At 41.3% G+C, this 22,202-nt stretch overlaps 1 protein-coding gene across 1 annotated transcript in view; it reads right to left on the bottom strand.

Annotated features, from left to right (window-relative positions):
* Positions 1-4,782: 4,782 nt before the first annotated feature.
* The window catches only part of LOC141259075 (solute carrier family 12 member 3-like), a 30,934-nt gene continuing 13,514 nt past the window's right edge, over positions 4,783-22,202 (bottom strand). Inside the window, exons 14-26 of the mRNA XM_073674590.1 lie at positions 21,017-21,172; positions 20,805-20,904; positions 20,609-20,720; positions 19,718-19,840; positions 17,049-17,155; positions 15,639-15,721; positions 14,980-15,039; positions 14,791-14,895; positions 11,511-11,622; positions 11,307-11,393; positions 9,980-10,097; positions 6,184-6,251; positions 4,783-4,924 (exon numbers count right to left, since the gene is read on the bottom strand). Of these exons, the coding sequence (XP_073530691.1) occupies positions 4,783-4,924; positions 6,184-6,251; positions 9,980-10,097; positions 11,307-11,393; positions 11,511-11,622; positions 14,791-14,895; positions 14,980-15,039; positions 15,639-15,721; positions 17,049-17,155; positions 19,718-19,840; positions 20,609-20,720; positions 20,805-20,904; positions 21,017-21,172 (1,373 nt within the window). The remainder of the gene's footprint in view (positions 4,925-6,183; positions 6,252-9,979; positions 10,098-11,306; positions 11,394-11,510; positions 11,623-14,790; positions 14,896-14,979; positions 15,040-15,638; positions 15,722-17,048; positions 17,156-19,717; positions 19,841-20,608; positions 20,721-20,804; positions 20,905-21,016; positions 21,173-22,202) is intronic.

The raw sequence follows: 22,202 nt of genomic DNA, 5'->3' as shown, positions 1-22,202 counted from the left end.
GGCGTGCCTTTTGTGACAGGTTGGGAGTTCATTTGTCGTTTTCATCTGGATATCATCCTGAGTCTAATGGCCAGACAGAAAGGAAGAATCAGGATGTTGAGCAGTTCTTGCGTTGTTTTGTGGCAGACAATCAAGAGGGGTGGTCTGAGTTTCTGCCGCTTGCTGAATTTGCTCTTAACAGCCATACATCCTCTTCTGCTGGGTGTTCGACTTTTTTTTGTTGTTCTGGGAGACATCCGTCTTTTGGGTCATTCTCCAAATTGGTATCGGCTGTGCCTGAGGAGGAGAGTTTTTCCGGTGATTTGGAGAGAGTTTGGACGGATGTGCGTGGTAATCTTCAGGAGGCTAACAAAAAATCTAAGAGGTACTTTGACAGGAAACGTCAAGAGGTTTTGTTTACTGTTGGTGACATGGTTTGGTTGTCCTCTAAGAATCTGCGGTTGAGGATTCCTTCTAAAAAATTGGGTCCCAAGTTTGTAGGGCCCTTTAAGGTGCTTCAGGTAGTTAATCAATCTGCTGTTAGGTTGGAGGTTCCTACCTCCTGGAAGATTAATCCGGTGTTTCATGTTTCTCTATTGAAAAAAGCTGATGTATCAGATAGAGACGCCACTGCCACTGTTCCTCCGGTGGTGGAGGACGGGGAATATGAAATTTCCTGCATCCTTAATTCTAGACGGTATAGGGGGAGTTTGCAGTATCTCGTCGCTTGGAAGGGTTTCTTTCACGAGGATAACTCATGGGTGAGGGTGGATGATGTTTCTGCTTCCAGACTTGTCAGAGCGTTTCACAGGAGGTTTCCTGATAAGCCTGGTCCTAGGGGATCCGGAGGATCCTCTTAGAAGAGGGGGTACTGTTAGAACTCTCCTGTTAGGTTTTTTCTATTTTGCTGGTCACATGACCTTTTTGCCTATTTAATCCTGCTCCGCCCTTCTGGCCATGCTGGACTTCATTGTAATTTCTACTCTTAAGCTAGCCAGGTGCTTTGTAACCTTTCTGAGTCAGTTTAGCTAGGTCTTTTTGACCTTTATGTTCTATGTTGTGTGTTTGTCTTTTTACTGCTACAATTTCTGCTAGGAGGTGTCCATCTTTCTCCCAGTCCCTAGTTCTTGTAGGGATCCCTCCCTCACATCTATAGGTCTTCTTTCAGACTAGCTGAGGACTTTAGCGGGTCTGATCGCAGGATCAGGTTCCCTGTTACATCGTAGGGATCTAGCTTAGTTCAATTGTAGGGACAGATCTCCTGTCTTTCCATAGTGCTTGTAGCCTATCATAACACACACCATCACACCTCCTCCTCCATGCTTCACGGTGGGAACCAGGCATGTAGAGTCCATCCGTTCACCTTGTCTGCGTCGCACAAAGACACGGTGGTTGGAACCAAAGATCTCAAATTTGGACTCATCAGACCAAAACCTAGATTTCCACTGGTCTAATGTCCATTCCTTGTGTTCTTTAGCCCAAACTTGTCTCTTCTGCTTGTTGCCTGTCCTTAGCAGTGGTTTCCTAGCAGCTATTTTACCATGAAGGCCTGCTGCACAAAGTCTCCTCTTAACAGTTGTTGTAGAGATGTGTCTGCTGCTAGAACTCTGTGTGGCATTGACCTGGTCTCTAATCTGAGCTGCTGTTAACCTGCGATTTCTGAGGCTGGTGACTCGGACAAACTTATCCTCAGAAGCAGAGGTGACTCTTGGTCTTCCTTTCCTGGGGCGCTCCTTATGTGAGCCAGTTTCTTTGTAGCGCTTGATGGTTTTTGCAACTGCACTTGGGGACACTTTCAAAGTTTGCCCAATTTTTCAGACTGACTGACCTTCATTTCTTAAAGTAATGATGGCTACTCGTTTTTCTTTACTTAGCTGCTTTTTTCTTGCCATAATACAAATTCTAACAGTCTATTCAGTAGGACTATCAGCTGTGTATCCACCAGACTTCTGCACAACACAACTGATGGTCCCAACCCCATTTATAAGGCAAGAAATCCCACTTATTAAACCTGACAGGGCACACCTGTGAAGTGAAAACCATTTCCGGTGACTACCTCTTGAAGCTCATCAAGAGAATGCCAAGAGTGTGCAAAGCAGTAATCAAAGCAAAAGGTGGCTACTTTTGAAGAACCTAGAATATAAGACATATTTTCAGTTGTTTCACACTTTTTTATTGAGTATATAATTCCACATGTGTTAATTCATAGTTTTGATGCATTCAGTGTGAATGTACAATTTTCATAGTCATGAAAATACAGAAAAATCTTTAAATGAGAAGGTGTGTCTAAACTTTTGGTCTGTACTGTACATACACAAATTTTTTTTTCACTTTTTTTCATTTTTTATGGAGTTAACCTTCCTGTTTGGACATGAAACTTCATGCCTGTGTGAACGCTACCAACTACCAACGAGCTAAATCCCTACAATATATAGCATGTTCAGAACAAGTAGCGTTAAGTCGGAACGTGACACTAAAGAGATTTATCTACTGAGATCATAATTTTCCCATCCCACCAGTGTGACCAGGAGTATTATTGTGTACTATATCCCTTCTACCACCAGTGATCATGTGGGTAATATAACATCGAGGTGGCCAAACTACCTGAGCCCTTAACATACTATTACGTCAGGGAGCAGAAAGGGTTCATATCCCACCAAAGTAGTGATTTATACACATGGCTAATACGGGCCATGAATCTGGGCACAGTATAATAAATAAGACCTGAGGCTCCATAGCAGCATACGTTAGAATAAAAATAGTATAATATGCATTTTTTATAGTGTCCTAATTTAGAGGAGACCTATCAAAGTAGCAAATAGAAGTGTACATTAAATTTCACCCTTTTTCCCCTTATTTGTCACCTATGACAAAAAAGGAATAATTGCTGAAATAGAATAAAACATCTCTACGAAATAATTACAAGGCAACTTTTATTTATAGGTTATTTTACAGGTTCAGGTAACAGACAGAAAACATAGTTGTCTTCAAGGTTTGTTCTATTGTCGAGCGCTCGTGTAGATTGACGGTTTGTACCGGTGGAATGGTCGTGCCTTTGGTGTGAACTCTGCATTTTCTCAGGCTGTGAGCAGAGGTAGCTCAGCCTCTGCAGCATCGGGAGACCCTCGGGGGCACTGAGGCTGGACGTACCCAGCACTCCGGCCAGCTTCAAAGCACCATGAATAGGCTATAAAGCATAGAGCCTACTAGCAGCACGCTATTTGCATAGGTAACTGGCCACTCTGAAGACTGTACAGTGGCCAGTAACATAGGCAATGGGCTACAAAATTAAAAAGCCCTCCATTCTTGAGAATGGTGAGGATTTTTAATAGGGTGTCAATTGCCAAGTTAATTGTTTTTTTTGCAAGCACTTTGCAATTGATCTCTTTAAGAACTTAAGACAATCCATTTACATTTCATGTACTTCACAAAGTACCGTATTTATGACAGTAAATTTCTGTACTGGATGCCTGTATGTCATAAGATCACTAAGTTAAAATAATACCTCTTATCTTAAACAAGCAAAAAAATCCTTGATGGCATCATTGGACCAGAAAAGTATCTTCAGTTGTATTAAAGGGATTTTCCCATGAAGAAAGTTAATTTTAATCAACATTTTAACCAATAGATCTTTGAATAATAATATGTTTCACAATTGAATGTGTTTAAAAAAAATGTTCCTGTGCTGAGATAATCTTATAAATGTGTCCCTGCTGTGTACTGTGTAATGGTTGTGTCTGACCGCGCAGGAACATGGTCTGATCATACCACATCTCCTGGGCAGTGGATTAAGGAAAAGAGTATACAGACAGGGCAGCATGGGATTGCAGCTGATTCTTTCTTTGAGGTAAAATATTGCTTAAAAACAGACAGGGAAATGTTTTACCTCACAAAAAGAATCAGCTGTGATCCTGTGCTGTAATGTCTGTATACTCTTTTGCTCCTCCTACCCTGGAGCTGTGGTATGATCAGACCATGTTCCTGCACGGTCAGACACATCCATTACACAGTATAGAGCAGGGACACATTTATAAGATTATCTCAGCACAGGAACATTTCTTTTTAACACATCCAATTGTGGAACTTATTATTATTCCAAGATCTATTAATTAAAATGTTCTTTATTCATGGTAAAACCCCTTTAAATAATATCTTATTTTTTTCTTGTTTGTTATAAGAAAGATCCATAATCCATTACTTGGGTGCTTTTATCATACACATATATGTGTGTATATATAGATCTATGCATATATCTATATATAGTTATATCTTTAGATATATCTATTATGTATTATATATAGCTACACACATATTTATCTCCTGCATAACGTGATACAAGATTCTTTTACAATTCCAAAACCACAGCTACAGTTTTTATTAAATCTAAGTAGTATAGAATAAATTGATAAACTTACAACTATTGCAGTTAAAGAATGACTATTTACATGGGGGATGCCTAAAAAAATGACAGGGTCCTCCTTAACTGAGATTTGACAAATGCAGTTCTTAATTTTCATCAGCTGCATCTCACCCTTTCCTTATAAAAGATTGTGATATTACATGCAGAGACCCCATAGGTAGAGAGAATTTAGGGCAACACTACTTGGTTTTCTCCAGAAAAAACAAAATGTGTTCCTTAGTAACAGACTACAATTCACTGTATAAATAAGGGAAGGTAGTCTGTTGCTATGGATAAGAGTGGATTTACAGCACCATAGAGCAAATCTCAGCAAGACGACCCACTCTTTTAAGAAATGTAAGCACGATTTTTATCATAACTTTAAGATCCGCTTTCTTCAAGGCTCACTGGCAGTATATTGTCAGAGTGTCCTGCTGATTACCACGAATGAAAGTTACTGGTGGGACGATGTCTCGAGATAAGCTTTCCAGCCAAGCCATGTAGAGGGAACTGGGACAGGCTGATTTGATGGCAATTGGCAGGCTTCTGTAACACGAATAAGAGAAGGGTACAGTATTAGCACCTGACTAATAACACATCTTACAAATGCATTTTGTATGTATTTGGTGTTATCTGTCAGATTTATAGGGTATATGAAAGAGAAAATACTATAGGGAGACATTGTGGAGGACACTATGGGGCAGGATCACTAATCTCTATTAAACAAAAGCAGCAAGTAGTTTTTCTTTTAAACACAGTGTACAAAAGGAATTTGTAGCATATTAGATACTTACAATCATCAACATTGAAATTACAACTGCCAAGAAGGAAAAGTTGTGGAATTCAGGAAATCACAGGATTGATAGCTCTGTTAATAATATGCATATGATATACGATATTCAGTATCAAGTGTGAGCCCCACGTGCAGAAATACACTCACACTCCTTGGCATGTTATCAGTGAGGTTATTAATGGATGTTTGAGGAATGTTCTGCCATGCTGAATGCACTTGGGCAAATCATCATGATCCACTGATGGTCGGTAAATGGCATCCAATATCACTTGCAGTTCGGAATGGATCAATCTTGGAACTAGTGGTGCGACCATTTCTCCAAAGTGTCAGATGAGCTGTTTTTTAACGTAGCAATGCCAGTCTACATGTAGATCGTACTACTGTGAGCAACTTGTATGGCCTAAACATGCTACCATTCTGTACAGCATCTCCGGACTTGTCTCTCATTATGCACATCTGGGGACATCATTGGTCGGCACTTGCAAAGGGAGCTGCCAGCAGCGGATCATGTTGATTTGTGTGCCCAAGTGCATTCGACCTGCCATGACGTTCTTCAGACAACCATTAATAGCCTCATTAATAGCAGACTTGTATTTCTCCACATGGTGCTTATATTCGATACTGAACAAATCGAGATGTTTTGAAAGTGTTGTTTCCATTTTTTTACCTTTTGCAAATCACTAACAAGTCTATCCATCCTGTAATTTTCATAACTCCTCAAATACTCCTTATTGGTGTTGCAACTCCCATGTTGAGGAGTGTATGTTTTTTCAGGTGAAATATCGAACATAGATGAGCAACACCTTTTATTGTCTTGTGAATTTCCTACATTTATCTGCTTTTCTCACAGTTGAAAATTTTTAGGCAAGTACTCATCCGTTCTGTTTATGAAGGGTGCAAGAAAACCAGAATTGCATACAGTACGTGGCCAGACTTTTTGCAAATGACAAAAAATAAAATAAAAATAAACCCACAATTTCCTGTCATTTCGTTCTGCATTTTTTTCACTTACATTGCAATAAGAGCGGCATCCTGGGAGTTTTGTTTCAGGATCTCGTTTATTCTGACATATCGTTCCGTCTGAGAAGAAAATACATGTCATGTTAATAAAACATCTTAAGTACTTCTCTCCTTAAATGCTATTGGTTTTCCTCAGTTTGGAGAACGTTTGTCTCATTTTACCTGAGGAAGCCGTGTTATACCTCGAAATGTGTTGAATACTGAGGCATTAAATAAAGTTCCACAATTAAACATCTGGATTCCTCCACTATTCGGAGGCGCCCAGCCTGCTGTCACCATTGGAATTGACTGTGTCACATATGGACACCACAAAAGCAGCTGCACCCATCACACAATCTAAACTGGTGAGCAACTTTCCCCTTAAAGAAGACCCATCACGTGCCATAAATATGTATTTTTTGAATGCTGCTGTTCTCTTAAATCTGCCTTTGTTTTTCTTTTCTTCCTACGCCTTTCATGCCTGAGACATGTCCGCTCTTTCAAGTATGTAAATCTAGTCTTTTTATTCAAGGGGTGTAGTCATCAAGTCTTCCTTATGGGAATCTTCTTGAAGACCACCAAAGATGCCTAATAAACTAGATCTATATTGAGGGAAGAGGGCTATACTTCAGGCATGGAGAAGCACAAAGACAGATTAAGAAGAAGAGAGACATTTACACCAATTGCAAAAATTACATTTTTATGATGGCAAGTGACATGTCCTCTTTAACCCCTTCCCTTCACAGACTATTTTCATTTTTTCCTCCCTTTTTTTCAGATAGACATAATGTTTTAATTTTTCCATCCACATTGCCGTATGATGGCTTGTGTTTTCTTTTGGGGACAACTTGTGGTTTTGAATGAAACCATTCATTTTACCATCCAATGTACTGAAAAATGGAAAAAAAAAGTGTGTGACACTGTGAAAAAATACACTTCTGACATGTTTTTTGGGGTTTTGTTTTTATGCCGTACATTTTATGGTAAAAGTTACTTTGAATCACAATTCTTCAGGTCAGCATGATTATGGCAATATCAAATGTGTATAGTATAGATTTTTTTTTTTTGATTTAAATGGAGGAAAAAAAAATAATCAGAAATTAAAAAAAGAAAAATTTTGGATCGTGTCTCCATTAACCGAGACATCCGTAACATTTTTGTTTTTCCATTGATTGACCTGTTTGAGGGATTGTTTTTTTACGTGGCAAGGTGACTGTTTTATTGATACCATTTTTGGCTATATGAGACGTTTCGATCTGTTTTCATTATTATTTTTAGGGAGGAGAGTGGTGACCCAAACAATGCATTTCTGACGTTTTAATTTGTTTTCCATTATGGCATTTACCGATCGTGTTAATTAATTTTATATTTTAATAGATCGGACTTCTAGTAATGCGGTAATGATATGTTGTTGTTCTTTTTATTATTATTTTTTTTATTTCTCATGGGGGAAAAGTGGGATAATTTGAACTTTTAGATTTTTTAACTTTTTTATATTTTTAAAAACTTATATTTTACTTCTTTTTTTTTTAGTCCCTTTGGGAGATGCGAATGTGCGATTTCTTATACTTTATACTGCAATACCATGGTATTTCAGTATATACTATAAATCTTGGTCTCCTTTGGAGCTCAGCATATCGTTGTGCTTCTGAGGAATACCAAGATGGTGGCAACAAGGGCCTTTAGCAGACCCCAGCTGCCATGGTAAACCAACGTAACCTTGCTATCATGAAACAGGGTGCCAGTAAGTGATAGTGTGTGCGTTTCATCTAAATGCTGGTGTTAGAGGTCGACAGTGGGGTTCAAATAGTTAACAGCTGTGTCTGTTAGAGGCAGATGTCGGCTATTAAATATAGCCACTCTCTGCCCTGTGTGGGGAGATCAGCTCCCGAGCCCCCTCCACATGCGATCACCCCCATAATTAAGCACGTGTGTGGTTATGGCGCCCCTGAGGGTTCGACCGCCACAGGAATGCTGCACTTTTTCAATGGAGTGTGGTGTTCCTCCTCTGAGGTAAGGCCAGTGTGATGGTTGTGATCTAACCTTTTAGCATCCAACACCACATTTCTCCTCCAGAGGGAGCTAGTATGCACTAGGTGCTGCTCCCCTGGTTACAGGGAGACTGGGGAACATAAAGTGGTAGGAACCAGTTAGTGGGTGTGGGTGGAGGAACAACTAGTGAGTGACACTTCAAATTTCATATTTAATAGAATGCCATCTTTGATCTTGGTCTTTTTGGTTCTTCTTCTCTGGTCCTTCAGTCTAGCCTTTGCTAGTCTGTCGGCCATCACTGTGCTGTCAAAATACTGTGTGTAATGTGACTTCCCTCCGGGAGCGCAGATCCTGTGTGGGCCTGCACCGGAATGGGACACAGCCCTCGTACACTGATCTTTGGGATGAGAGATAGGTTGCAGACAAGGAATGTCTCAACCTGGCCAAGGACCAGGATCAAGAAGGCCCGGGAGCTTTAGAGTGTGGCTCCCTAGCAAATGGGTCCCGGGGAGGATGCAGACGGAGCGGAGCACGCCACCTGTCCTCGCCTACCTGATCTATTCAGAGGGATTCCGGCTGCAAGAGGGGTACCGGCCCCCGACACCCGACCTTGTACTCTATGTCCAGGATGGGAAAGCCCGGTTAGGCCCTGAGGATCCCGCCGGGCGTCATATGGAGAGGAATTGCCACCCGAGCCCTACACCTGAGAGGAGCTCAGAGGGAGACCTGGCCTATCTACACACGCACAGACGGGAAAGGGTGAAGTCTGTAGTGCAGGAACACTCTGGTGTAGGGTCGCTAACCGAACACTGGACTTCCTCGGAGGTAGTCGGACCCCCGTCCCTGGTGGCCGCTGGACTCCGCGAGGAGCAGGGAGTCGCCTTCCCGCTAACATCTCTGAGTGAGTAAAGCCTTGGAAGTTCACCCCTATGGCCGCCGGATTGTTCATTACGCGCCATACCACGCGACGCGGTGCCCGTACTCCCCGTGCTACTACTACCCCCCTTCATTCTGTCTTGCTTGCCCTGAGGCCTTGCTCCGCCTGTGGGAAGCAGTAATAACTTTAGCTGCCATGACATCGAGCCTCAGCGGACTGCTAGCGGCGCTGGTGGCCCTTCACCAGACACCACAGGTGGCGTAGTCGTTAAACAGCCACTCAACCCGGAATAGCCCACACCATCTCTTTCTAATGTGACGGCCCTGAGCACGGGTCGGGCCCGGGCCACGGCTGCATCCCATCTCTCCAACACAGGGCCCGACGCCGAGTCCCCCAACACCCAGGGTAAAACACGGGCTTTCTGAGTAGAGGCGTCACATGGTATTGATTTAAGGGGTTAAAGAGGTAGCCCATCTTTTTTGTTGTTGTTTAAATGCATATATAGTATTTGGGCTAAAAAGCATTTTCACAACTCGATCTCATTAAAATTTTGCAATGTTTTGCTTTTACAAGCTTTGTTTCCCCACACAGTCAAAAATGTGTCCCCAACCCCTTTAACTTTTTTTCCCCAAAGGGGAATAAAATAGTTGAAGCTTATTGTCCCTTGAGGCTCTCTGCCTTTTTTTTTCTTTTTTAATATTTCTACGCATGATCTTTTGCCACATTTTGCTGGCCTATAGAGGATATTGACCTTCTAGTAGAAGCCAATAACTCATGTATATATACATATACAGTATATATATACATATACAGTATATATATATATATATATACACTGTATATATATTTATTTATTTATATAGTACACAAGAAGCACTGTCATTTTCCTATGAAAACTCGCCATCATCCCAATATTATGTCATATCAATATGATATTTACCTTAGCTGTGTGGTTTAGGAGGTCCTTTTCACTGATCCTCCAGGGTGGGATCTCTAATTCATTCCCCCTCTGGTCATCATTGTTATATGGGGCAATAAGGTCCTCAAACAACTGCATGCTGTTTACGGGGAAGAAAAAGAGATTAAAATGGCGCTTGATAAGAGGATCTTATATTTAGAAAATGGCAAGGTTTTAGATTTTTCATTTTCTAGAAGAAACAAACAGTATATACAGTGCCTTGAAAAAGTATTCATACCCTGATAAATTTTTCACATTTTTTTCACTCAACACCCGTACAAACTTAAATGTATTTTATTGGGATTTTATGTGAGGCAATTGGTCACTTAGGATTTTATTTAGTGGTATCAGAATACAGAGGGCTGAACACAAATGCACGTCATAATTTTCAGATTTATATTTTTCAAATATTTAGAAAACCATGTACCATGTATTTGTGTATTGCACTTCACAAGTACTTGCTACTTTGTGTGGTTATATTACATAAAATCCCAATAAAGTACATTTAAGTTTGTGGGTGTAACGTGAAAAAATTTGGAAACGTTCACAGGATATGAATACTTTTTTAAGCACTGTTCGTTATCTGAAGGTAATTCTAACAGTATACTACTTATTGAAATTGTCCTCTAATATCTAAGAAGTTAGCTGAATAAATGTAAAAAGATGCCTGTAATAAGGTTTATAGGAACTGTAGACAGGCAGCTGGATAAGTCCGGAATGGAGTGTATGTATCATCGAGGTGCTGGGCCTCGGTGCTGGGCCTCGGTGCTGGGCCTCGGTGCTGGGCCTCGGTGCTGGGCCTCGGTGCTGGGCCTCGGTGCTGGGCCTCGGGTGCTATGAAACCTGGAAAAAAGGCTCCAATTCTGATCGAGTGCTGAGAGGTTTGTTAAATGGAGCAGCATGGGTCTAGGTTTCAGGAATGGCTGGTAAGAGATGGGCGCGACTGGTCATTTCTATTCTTCAATCCGTCAGGTGCAGCTGGGTTAAAAATGGCAGCTGACCTGCTCACAAGTATTCTGGTTTAGAGGTGGTAACACCTCTGGTGTTTGGGTCTCTGTGTGGAGGGTGAAAGACCTTGTTTATGGGGCTCAGATTCTGCCAGAGGCTGAGTGAAGGACTGACGTTTAAATGGGTGAGCCCGTGCAATGTATGGACTGTTTATTTTCTGTTTTGGTTGTGTTATACCTTTTGTGCCCAGCAGAGCCTATTTTGTTTGGACTTTACCTGGAAGTTTGTGGAAATTATTATGACTGTGTGAACGCTACCGACTACCAAAGAGCTTGATCCCTACCGAACCCTATGTACTTACTTTTTAGGATGGGGTTTCTGGTCAATATCTGTTAGCACAACAACATCCTGGAATCCCAGCCTGAACTTTTCTAGCAGTATCTGCATTCTGTTGGTAGAAATTGGATATGAGACATTAGTAGGGTGCTATTGCTCTTCTGCTGTCATCCACTTGACCATCCGCTTTCTCTCGGCCACCCATATAGCATGCATATTAAAAACATACTCTTTTCTCTCTTCTTCTGCATTCTCCTGGGTTCCTCTGATGTAGACTTGTACTTTGCATTGGCTCCAACGTTTTCTCCGAGTTAGCAGGTAAGGGATAAGAAGGGTGAGACCTTGAAGATAATAAAAATAAAACTAAGGTTAAGTGCACACGTATGGTTTTTGATGCGTTTTTGCGCGGAAAAGCATCAAAAATGCTTGGTAATCAGTCTGCCAGCTGTTAGAACCTTGCTGTTAGGTTTTTTTTCCTTTGCTGGTCACATGACCTTGTTGGCCTATTTAATCCTGCTCCGCCCTTCTGGCTTTGCTGGACTTCATTGTATATCTACTTTCTAGCTAGCCTGTGCTCTGTATTTAACTCTGTTAGTTTGCTTGGTCTACGGACCTCTATGTTCTATCTATTTTGTTTGTTCGTCTGTCTGCTACTATTTCTGTTAGGAGGTGTCCCATATTCCTCCCAGTCCTTAGTACTTGTAGGGATTCCCTCCCCACATCTATAGGTCTCCGTACAGACTAGATTAGGACTTTAGCAGGTCTGATCGCAGGATCAGGTTCCCTGTTACATCGTAGGGATTCAGCTGAGTCCTATAGTAGGGACAGATCTCCTCTCTTTCCTTAGCTTTGGTAGCAGAACATAACACCAGCGATTGCAATGGCAATCCTGATGTGCTCTGCACATGATGCGGAAATTTCCGCTCATGATTGCCATTGCGGAAAAAGATGCAACATGTCCTTTCTATGCAGCGTTTCCACAGCGTTTCCCGTCCATTGACTTTAATTGAACTGCAGCAAATCCGCCGGTATAATATTTATACCTGCGGATTTGCTGCAGTTCAATTAAAGTCAATGGGCGGTGAAACGCTGCGGAAACGCTGAGAGTGGTACCCGGGTCAGCAGAGGAGGACTACTACTCCCCTCATCCGACCACCGCTCCCGCTGATAACAGCGAGAGCGGCGCGGCTGAGGGGAGTAGTAGTGTCCTCAGCCGAGACGGCGTACGAGGGGTGTAAAAACAAGAAAAAAAGGGGAAAAAAAGAAACATTATTCTCACCTGTCCAGCGCCCCCTGGTGTCCTCGCGATGTCCCCCGCCTATGTCATCCTCCTGGCGGCCGGCGGTACACTGCTGGGAGCGCGCTCGCTCCCAGCAGTGTACATCGCTGCGCTGCCAGGACCTGCGGTCACGTGAACTCACTTTACGGCATCGGTGTTGCGTGGGAACATTCTCAAGAATGTTCCTACCAGTACTGGTGCTGAGGTCACCGGGGCTGATCAGCTGATCTTCAGCTGATGAACCCCAGTGACCTCACTCCTGCAGCAGCTTGTACACTGACAAGAGTGATTTTACACCCCAGTCAGTGTACATTGCTGTCTTCTACAACAGTGACATCAGTGATTGCTGATGTCACTGCTATAGAAGTGGCTCAGGTCACCAAGGGACAATCCAATGGACTACGTCGTGACGGCGGACAGGTGAGGGATATGATTGTTTTTTATTTTACTTTTTTTTTCAGGAGACAAAGGATTGGGCGTACAATAAAAATTTTTTTAAAACCGTGTGTCATTTTATTTCATTAAAATACTTTATGCTCTTATAGACGCCCTCCATTACTACCCTGGACTTCACAGCAGCTGCCAATACAAGGCTGACATGAACCCCAATCCCATTAACCCACTCGCCACCGCTACAGGGCAGTGGGAAGAGTGCCAGATTTGGCGCATCTTATGGATGCGCCATTTCTGGGTCTGCTGAGGGGTGATATTATTAGCCATGGAGGGGGCCAGGATCCATAGCCCTGTCCCTGGCGATTAATATCAGCCCACAGCTGTCTGTTTAGCCTTTTCTGGTTATATTTTATAGAGGGACCTTAAGTAAAAATTTTTCTGGGGTCCCCCTGTAATCTAGCCAGTAAAGGCTAAGCAAACAGCTGTGGACTGATATTAATAGCCAGGGAATATTTTTGGCTAATGGCCCCTTCCCCGGCTACTAATATTAGCCCCAAGTGGTTGGCTTTTCCTCTGCGGGTTATGAAAATGACGCGGGAGCCCATGCCATTTTTTTTTTAATTTTAGGTTCTGTGCCCAAGATCTGAACGTAGTAGCTCTTTAGACGCATATTTTTGCTGTGACCAAAACGTTGCATTCTATTGAACGCAGGTAAATCCATATGGGTTCACTGAACCATGTGGATTTGCCGCATTCAATACATTCTAGTGGTCAAATTTATGTTGCAGAGACTAGTGACTCCACAAGAGAATTTGACATGCTGCAGTCCTGAAAGACGCGCCGTATGTCAGTGTCTGCAGGTGATTCCCAGCCTCTGATGCACGCATAGTGGACATGGGATTTCTAGAGATCCCATCCACTATGCTGTAACATCTGGACGCTGCGGGTTTGACGCTGTATAAACATGCAGCAGCTCCTGATTGTGGCCACGTACCCAAACTCACCCGCAGCATGTCAATTTCTGTAGCGGACATGCTAGTCTCCACTACAGATTTTGACCGATTGAAGTGTCATTATATGTGATGGATTCACATTCACATGTACCAACAACAAAAGTGCGGCATTAGAACACCGTGTTTTGGACGCAGCAAAAATATGCTGCGGTCAAAGCGCTGCTTGTTGCTGTTAGTGGGGACATAGCAGCTAACAAAACAGCTGTGAGCTGTTAATAACAGCCAGGGACCATGTTTGCCTAATGGCACCTTCCTAGGTTAAAAATAGCAGCTCACAGCTGCCCCAGAAATGACATGAATGGGAATGCTAATGAAGATTGGGCGAATGGGATTAGCTGACATCTAGCTCTTTTGTTTGGTGAAGACAAGATGTCAATCAGACCCTTTCATCACCAAACCTAATTAAAGTAAAATAAAGAGTTAAATAAACACACAGACAAAGAGTAAACACTTCATTTGAAATACAACAGACACATTCAATAATCATTTAAATTAACCAATATTCTCACCCCAGTTCTGACGATAATCCAAGGGTTAAAGCAATGTCCCACGAAATAACTTTATTTAGCTCCAAAAAGCATTCATTGATGTACAAAAATGCTTCAAAAAATGCTTCAAAAACCGCGTCAAAAGCACGGCAAAACCGCAGATTTTTTCCGCAGCGTTTTTCCTGCCAAGCAGATGAAGAAACGGTGCAGAAATTTCTGCTTCAAATCCTGAGCATACCCTAAAAAATCAAGCAAGCGTTTTTATTCAATATGAAATATTTGTTGATCAGTATATACAATGTATTAATAAGCAAAAAAGTATTGAATTGTTCTCACCTCCATCATCATAAAGCCAGTAAATATGGATGCTTTTTTTGCCTTGGCGGCTCTGGAATTCAGTATTGGTTTGATTCATTATCTCTGGCAATATAGTCGGGGGCTCTAGAAATGAAGAACAGACGTGATACTAAATAATGAGAATTTTCATCACAAAAGAGTACCCCATGGTATGAGAGAGAATCTTACCTTTTTCTGTTTCTTTGTCACATATGACCTCATCGTCCGAATCCTGGAATGCCAAGTTATCTGAAGCAAAAATAGGACATTTACGATCACTTGTGAATTAACGGTTTATACATTATTCTGATGTTTACTTTTACTTTGGAGATTCTCCATAACTAAACTAACTGGCTTGTAAATTTGCTGTCGCAGAATCAGATTTTCTATTTCTAAAACACTAAAACGTCTTAAACTACATGTCCTAAGGATTTCACATTTTCCATGCATGTTAGTGGGTCAGCCATCATGTAAAGACATGTCCAAAATGCGTCAGTATTTAACATCTACTATATACAATTGTTTATTAAGGACACTTGATAGAATATATATCAATCTATCTACCCATCCCATATCTATCTATCTATCTATCTATCTATTTATCTATCTATCTATCTATCTATGTTGTGCAATTATTGCTGCCAGTGCAGTCGTAAAATGAGAAATGGAGCTGATTAAGATGGGCTGAAGCGCTAGCTGTGGTATTTTAGTTCAGTGCTTTAAATATTGCAGCACAACTTTTACTTTAATATAATAGTGTGTAGTGTATGCTCAGCATATTTTTCAATTGTTAAGAATGGGCATCCATAAGTCTTACTATCTTGTAATGTACCCCCCTACCTACTTACATTGCCCCTGCATCCTGCGGGATACATCAAGGCCATCCTTTATGTGTAGAATGCACACGCCAAACTGACAGTCGAAGGAGTCGCTGTGAAAAGAGTAAAAAGTACAGAAAAATAAATCGCAGATTATACAATAAAGAGGAAAATGGTTCTAAACAAACGACCTAAATGAGCAAGTCAGAGAAGGAAGGTCATCAGTGATAGTATACTGCCATATATAGGACCTGTTTCATCATTTGCATTTTTTAAACCGCTCTTCCTTTTTTTTTTCTTGTGGTATTCATTGCTATTTTTTTGTGCCAAATTCTTAAAAATTGAGAAATAGTAGAGAGGTTTGACGTATACCTGACCACGCTGCTATATAGAATAAGTTCTTCCATGCTTGAACTAGTGCTATGTAAGTACTTTATAACGCGTTTCGAGATTGTAATTGTCTCTGTCTCAAATCAAATTACAGTAGTTTGATTTGAGAAAGAGAACAGTATGGACTCGAAACGCGTTATGAACTACTTGTTCGAGTTGTGACATACAAAGCCCAATCAGGTGAGCACCACTCTCGCCCCCTATCTGTTAGAACCTTGCTCTTAGGTTTTTTCCTTTGCTGGTCACATGACCTTGTTGGCCTATTTAACCCTCTCCGCCCTTCTGGCTTTGCTGGACTTCATTGTATAACTACTTTCTAGCTAGCCTGTGCTCTGTATCTAACTCTGTTAGTTTGCTTGGTCTACGGACCTCTATGTTCTATATATTTTGTTTGTTCGTCTGTCTGCTACTATTTCTGTTAGGAGGTGTCCCATTTTCCTCCCAGTCCTTAGTACTTGTAGGGATTCCTTCCCCACATCTATAGGTCTCCGTACAGACTAGCTTAGGACTTTAGCAGGTCTGATCGCAGGATCAGGTTCCCTGTTACATCGTAGGGATTCAGCTGAGTTCTATCGTAGGGACAGATCTCCTCTCTTTCCTTAGCTCTGGTAGCAGAACATAACACTATCCACTGTTACCAAACACTACCACCCAAATTCTTAAAAATGGTGAATGTGCTGCATAAATTTTGCACAAAATAAAAAAAAATACACCTTTTTTTGGTCTTTAACCAGTTTTGCCACGTTTTAGTTACATTAGTGCCAAATTTTGTAACTTTTTAAAAGTTGCATTTGATGTATCAGTCTACATCATCTGGAAAAGCCACATTGATGTAAAAATCAGAAAACTAACAAAAGAATAAAAGACAACTGTAATTAAGGAACAAATCGTTTGTTAAATTTAACACAAATCAAAAAGTCACTAATTGTGATATATTCATGCCAAAACACTGGCAAAAATGCAATGATGAATCAGGCCCATAATGTTTAGAGGGGAAGAGATTATACATTGCATATCGAAGAATCATCTTCAAATCAAGACTCTACTCACTTAATGATTCCCACATATTCTTCTAAGCATTGCCCTGGAACCTGTTGCCAATTACTTTTATAACCCAACACCACTGTGTTTGGCTTTAAACGACCTAGACCAGTGACCTGCAAGGACAGAACATATCATTTGCTGTAGTATGTATACAGTAGAGAATACACATGAGTTATTTCACAATCTGCTGTTAATTGTACATGTTTATATATTACATCTTTCCGAAGGGCCCACAATCAGGGTAATTATGTCACACCTATATTAAGGACCATAGTGAATTGTTAGTAAGTGTTAGTTACTTAAAGGGGTTGTCCACTACTCAGACAACTCCTTTTTAATCTGTATGTTTGCCCCCGTAAAATAATGACACTTATACTCACCTTCGGTGCCGACGCCATCCCAACGGTGTTGGCACTTGCTCTCCTAGGTCTCACGGACAAATCGGACATCAAGAGGAAGTCAGAGCTGTGGCTGGCCAATCACTTCCTTTTAATGTCTGATACGTCCGAATGTGGGGAGAGTGAAGCCAGCGCTGATTTGGGTGCAAGGCTCGTGTAACACAAAAAGAGGTCACGTGAGCCCTGGGAGAGCGAGTGCCGATTGAGTAGAGGTTGTCCGAGTAGTGGACAACCCATTTAGAATGATAATAAGGTCTTCAAAATAAGATTGAAAATGTCATAATTTGAAATGGTTAAGTGTTAAATAAAAAAAAGAGCAAAATAGTTTTCTTAGAATTGCAGGTGTTGGAAAATAGTTGTGGGAATCAACTCTTAGTAAGTTTTGACCAAAAATATTAATAAAAGGGGCGTTCTCACAGTAGCATACGCCATTTTTTAATTATTGTAGATCTTTCTGCAGCAGCCCCCACTGATTGCCGGAATGAAGCCACAGCAATGATGTACTATAGGAAGGGGGCCAGCAAATTCTATGGGAGTGCACAATTTCTTCCTCCCCTACTGTCAAATGGCTGTCAAGACTCCACTGCACTGAGCCACTTTTTGGAGCGGCACTCAGCTGCAGTGCATGCTCGTACTGCAGCCAGCGAGATGACATAGGCCTCAGAATAAAGAAATGAGCTTTGTCATCTCAGTCACTGCCTGTGAAGCCGATATTGACAGGTTCCGCCGATGGTGTAATGTGTATGGGGGCATCGGCTGACTGATGGTCAGGAAAGACTGCGGAGCGAATTGTTCTCCCGGAGATAAGCTGCCAGACGACACGTCAGCCAGCGGCTTTCTCATAGAGGACACAAGAACGCTTGGCCGAATGAGCACTTCTGTGTATGGGGGAGCCTACTGAGATGGCTGTCAACCAAATGATCAGCTGAAGCATCGTTCAGCTGACATCCATCTAATGTGGCTTTAAGCCCCCATCTCACATAGCGAGATCGCTAGCGAGATCGCTGCTGTGTCACGGTTTTGGTGACGCAACAGCGACCTCACCAGCGATGTCGCTATGTGTGACACTTTGCAGCGATCAGGCCACTGCTGATGAGGTCGCTGATCGCTGCAAAGTGTCCTGGACCATTTTTTGATCGTTGCCCTCCCGCTGGTCAGCACACATCGCTGTGTGTGACCAGCGGGAGCAGCGATCAGGCTGGTAACCATGATAAACATCGGGTTACTAAGGGCACACGCGCACCTAGTAACCCGTTGTTTATCATGGTTACGAGCCTGCTAAAGTGACCGGTAACCTCCCGCTCACCGTAGCAGAGTGGTAACCATGATAAACAACGGGTTACTAGGTGCGCGTGTGCCCTTAGTAACCCGATGTTTATCATGGTTACTAGCCTGCTCCTGCTTCAGCAGGCTGGTAACCGGAGCAGGACATTGTGGAAAGATTCTTTCCACGATGTCGCTGCTCCCCTGATCGTTAGTGAGCCTGCCTGTTTGACAGCTCACCAGCGACCACATAGCGACGCAGCAACGATCCCTGACAGGTCGTATCGTTGTCGGGATCGTTGCAGCGTCGCTAAGTGTGACGGGGCCTTAAAGGGGCCTTAAAGTGATTTGTCTTCAAATCACCTAGCTGGATATAGGGATTGTGCAATTATCAAAAGTGTAAATGCAATCAGATCCCCATGATTAGCAAGTGATGACATATCTTACATCTATTGCTTACAAGTGACACATTGAAAGGGAACCTTCAGCATGAAAATACATTCCAATCTACTTGATATATCGTTGTTTGAGAAAAGATTCAGTATACCTGTGTTTTAATAAATTAATCCTCTGCTCTTTCTGGGATTTTCAGTCCAGTTGGTGGTCCTATCAGTGACTGACAGCTATCCCTGTATGTACACATGTACAAAGAAAGCTGTCAATCACTGATCGGACCACCAACAGGACCCAAAATCCCAGAAATAGAAAATGTTTAAATTATTAAAACTCAGGTTATAAATATATCAATCTACTCAGCTCCTCCTGCTCTATATCATGCTGCCTGCAGATTGGGCTGCATTTTCATGGTGACAGGTTCCCTTTAAGAAATATTGCCATAAGTAAAGTTGTAAGTTGTTTCATGAGTAAAGCAAACACTTAATACATACTGTATTATCAGATGTACTGTCTGCAACTCATTGTGAATTAGTTGTAGATGGGATTGCACATCACTACGGCATATGTTGCTGCTATATAAAGTTTACTATCAGGTATTAAAGTGGTAAATCTTTTTACCTGCATGAGACTTTTGGCTCCAGCTCGTAATGTCTTTTCCTGGATCACACTGTAGAATGATCGCACCTTCCTAGTGTTTAACCACCGAAGTTGCCCATCTGAGTCTGGTACCTTGTCTGAGTCCTGTCAATAAAAAGTGGTTACAAATGGAACTGTTTCTTTTTAAAGGGGTATTCCCATCTACAAGATCCTATCCCAATATGTAGTAGGTGTAATAATAATAATATTAGCAAATACCTCAAATTAGAAATGTAATATAGTTTTTCTGATTCTCTAGGTCTCTTTCCTCATGTGCAGGCATTGCAGGACCTTAGGTATCCATGGTTATGACCACTGATATAGTGACATTTAGGTAGCTAGCTGCTAGTGGTCTTAATCATGGATACCTAAGGTCCTGCAATGCCTGCACATGAGGAAAAAGACATAGCAAATCAGAAGAACTATACTACATTTCTAATTGGAGGTATTTGCTAATATTATTTTTATTATACCTACTACGTATTGGGATAGGATCTTGGAGATGGGAATACCCCTTTTTCTTTTTTCTTTAATCATTTATGTTCATGTCATTAAATACAAATGAATAGGGTATTAAATATAAAATAAATACAAATAAATGGGTATTATCGGATAGCGCTTGTAAATAAAGCAATGTGGCAATACACAGCAGTGTCTGGTTTCCTAGGCACCAAGATGTAAATTAAAGTGTTACTATCTCAAGAACAAGCACAAATTCTAATAGTCAGTAATTTGCAAAAAAAAGTGCTTGTTTTTACAAGCTCTAGCCAACAATCTCCATCTATGAAGGTGGGAATAATCCTTTATGATCTCAATTCATAAGAAATATTGCATGTACTTCAGTACAACCAAGTTCCAATATCTAATACTCACAATTACAACATTCCCGCAGATCATCAAACTTGTATCCTTTGTTACAGAACTGACAAAGTCAACCAGGGCAGGACGGAAGTTGGGTGGTCCAGTTAGTACGAGACATTGTGGTCTAGCAGTAAGAATAAACAGTAGAAGTTAATGTATTGCACACAGTTCTTGCTATGGTTATTCAGCATCATATTAACTTCCATACCTAAAGTTCTTGACATGCTCTTGTACTCCGGTCAGGCTCACACTGTAGGTTAGCGCCATGCTGTAAGCTCCAGCCTGCACAGAAGACCCCCAGTTCACATCTAATGGTTCAGAGGAGAACTTGTTTAATACTACAGAGTCCGGATCACTCATCCGAAAAGACATAGCAATACGTTTTTATGTTAGACATGGAATAAAGGTAATCATTCTTACCAGGCTTTTTGTAGGTGACATAACCTAGGAGTATGACAATGATCGCTACAGCAATGATAGCTGCCCACCATGTCAGAAGAAACATAATGACCACTGAGACCACAGCACCAAAAAGGGAGGTCCACTTGTTGTAGTAACGGAATGATGGTCGCCATCCTATAAGATATTAGATTTAAATTATAGTTGGAACAGAGTGAGAAACACACATATTGTATATCTATCTATCTGTTTATCCAGTGCGCGGCATAAATGAGTACATTCTAAAAGATTTGTCAGAAAACCTTTAGTTTCCTTTCAGAATCAACATTTTCTATGAGATACCATATAACAAAATATGGAGCGTTGATTGCAAACAAGATTTGTTATTTTGCACTTAAAAATATAATTTTCCTAGCATATTAATTCACGACCATATTGCAAAAAATCAGTACACCGCAATGAAAGTCTTAGAAGCAAAGCTAAAGTTTAGACTACAAAATTCTAATTAACAAGAATTAGAGAGGAAGGAGCAAAGTTTAATTATTCAATAAACAGCTGTCCAACAGACAGTTGCCTATAAAAGGGCTTTACTTAACAAACAAATCCCCTTCCCATTTCATGCTATCAGCAATGGCACAACATGGAAGAGAAATGTCACAAGACCTGAGAATGAAAATAATTTCTTTATGCAAAACAGGTCATGGCTACAAAAAGATCAGCAAAGCTTTGCTTATCAGTGAGAATACTGTAGCAAAAGTGATACAAAAAATTTAACAAAGATGGACCTGCAAACATCTCACAGAGACGTCCAGGCCAACCATGGAAGTTAACACCTAAACAGGAGCGTCTTCTGATGAGAGGACTGAAGAAAATCGACACAGCAATTAGCTAAAGAAGTAGAAAGACAACTGGGATAAGTGCTTCCCGTGATGCAATACTGAATGGCATGGGTGTTGTCCATGAAGGAAGCCCAGGGCCCGTGCTGAAGAATATGAAGGCTACTGGGACTCTATACTCTGGAGTGATAAGACCAAGATAAATGTTTTTGACTTGTTCATTCCATGCTTAGAAGACTTGGTGCTGTTCTTAAAAATCATAGAGGTCATGCAAAATACTAAATGTAGTAGTTTTTGACATGGGGTGTATTCATTTTTGCATCAAGTAATTTGTGTAAATTGAAGATTTTGTAATGAGAGTTATATTATTA

Source organism: Phyllobates terribilis, unplaced genomic scaffold, assembly GCF_046119375.1.
Source record: "Phyllobates terribilis strain yellow unplaced genomic scaffold, ASM4611937v1 Scaffold_1__5_contigs__length_1240528914, whole genome shotgun sequence".
NCBI lineage: Eukaryota > Metazoa > Chordata > Amphibia > Anura > Dendrobatidae > Phyllobates > Phyllobates terribilis.
This window is presented reverse-complemented; position numbering and strand designations above follow the sequence as displayed.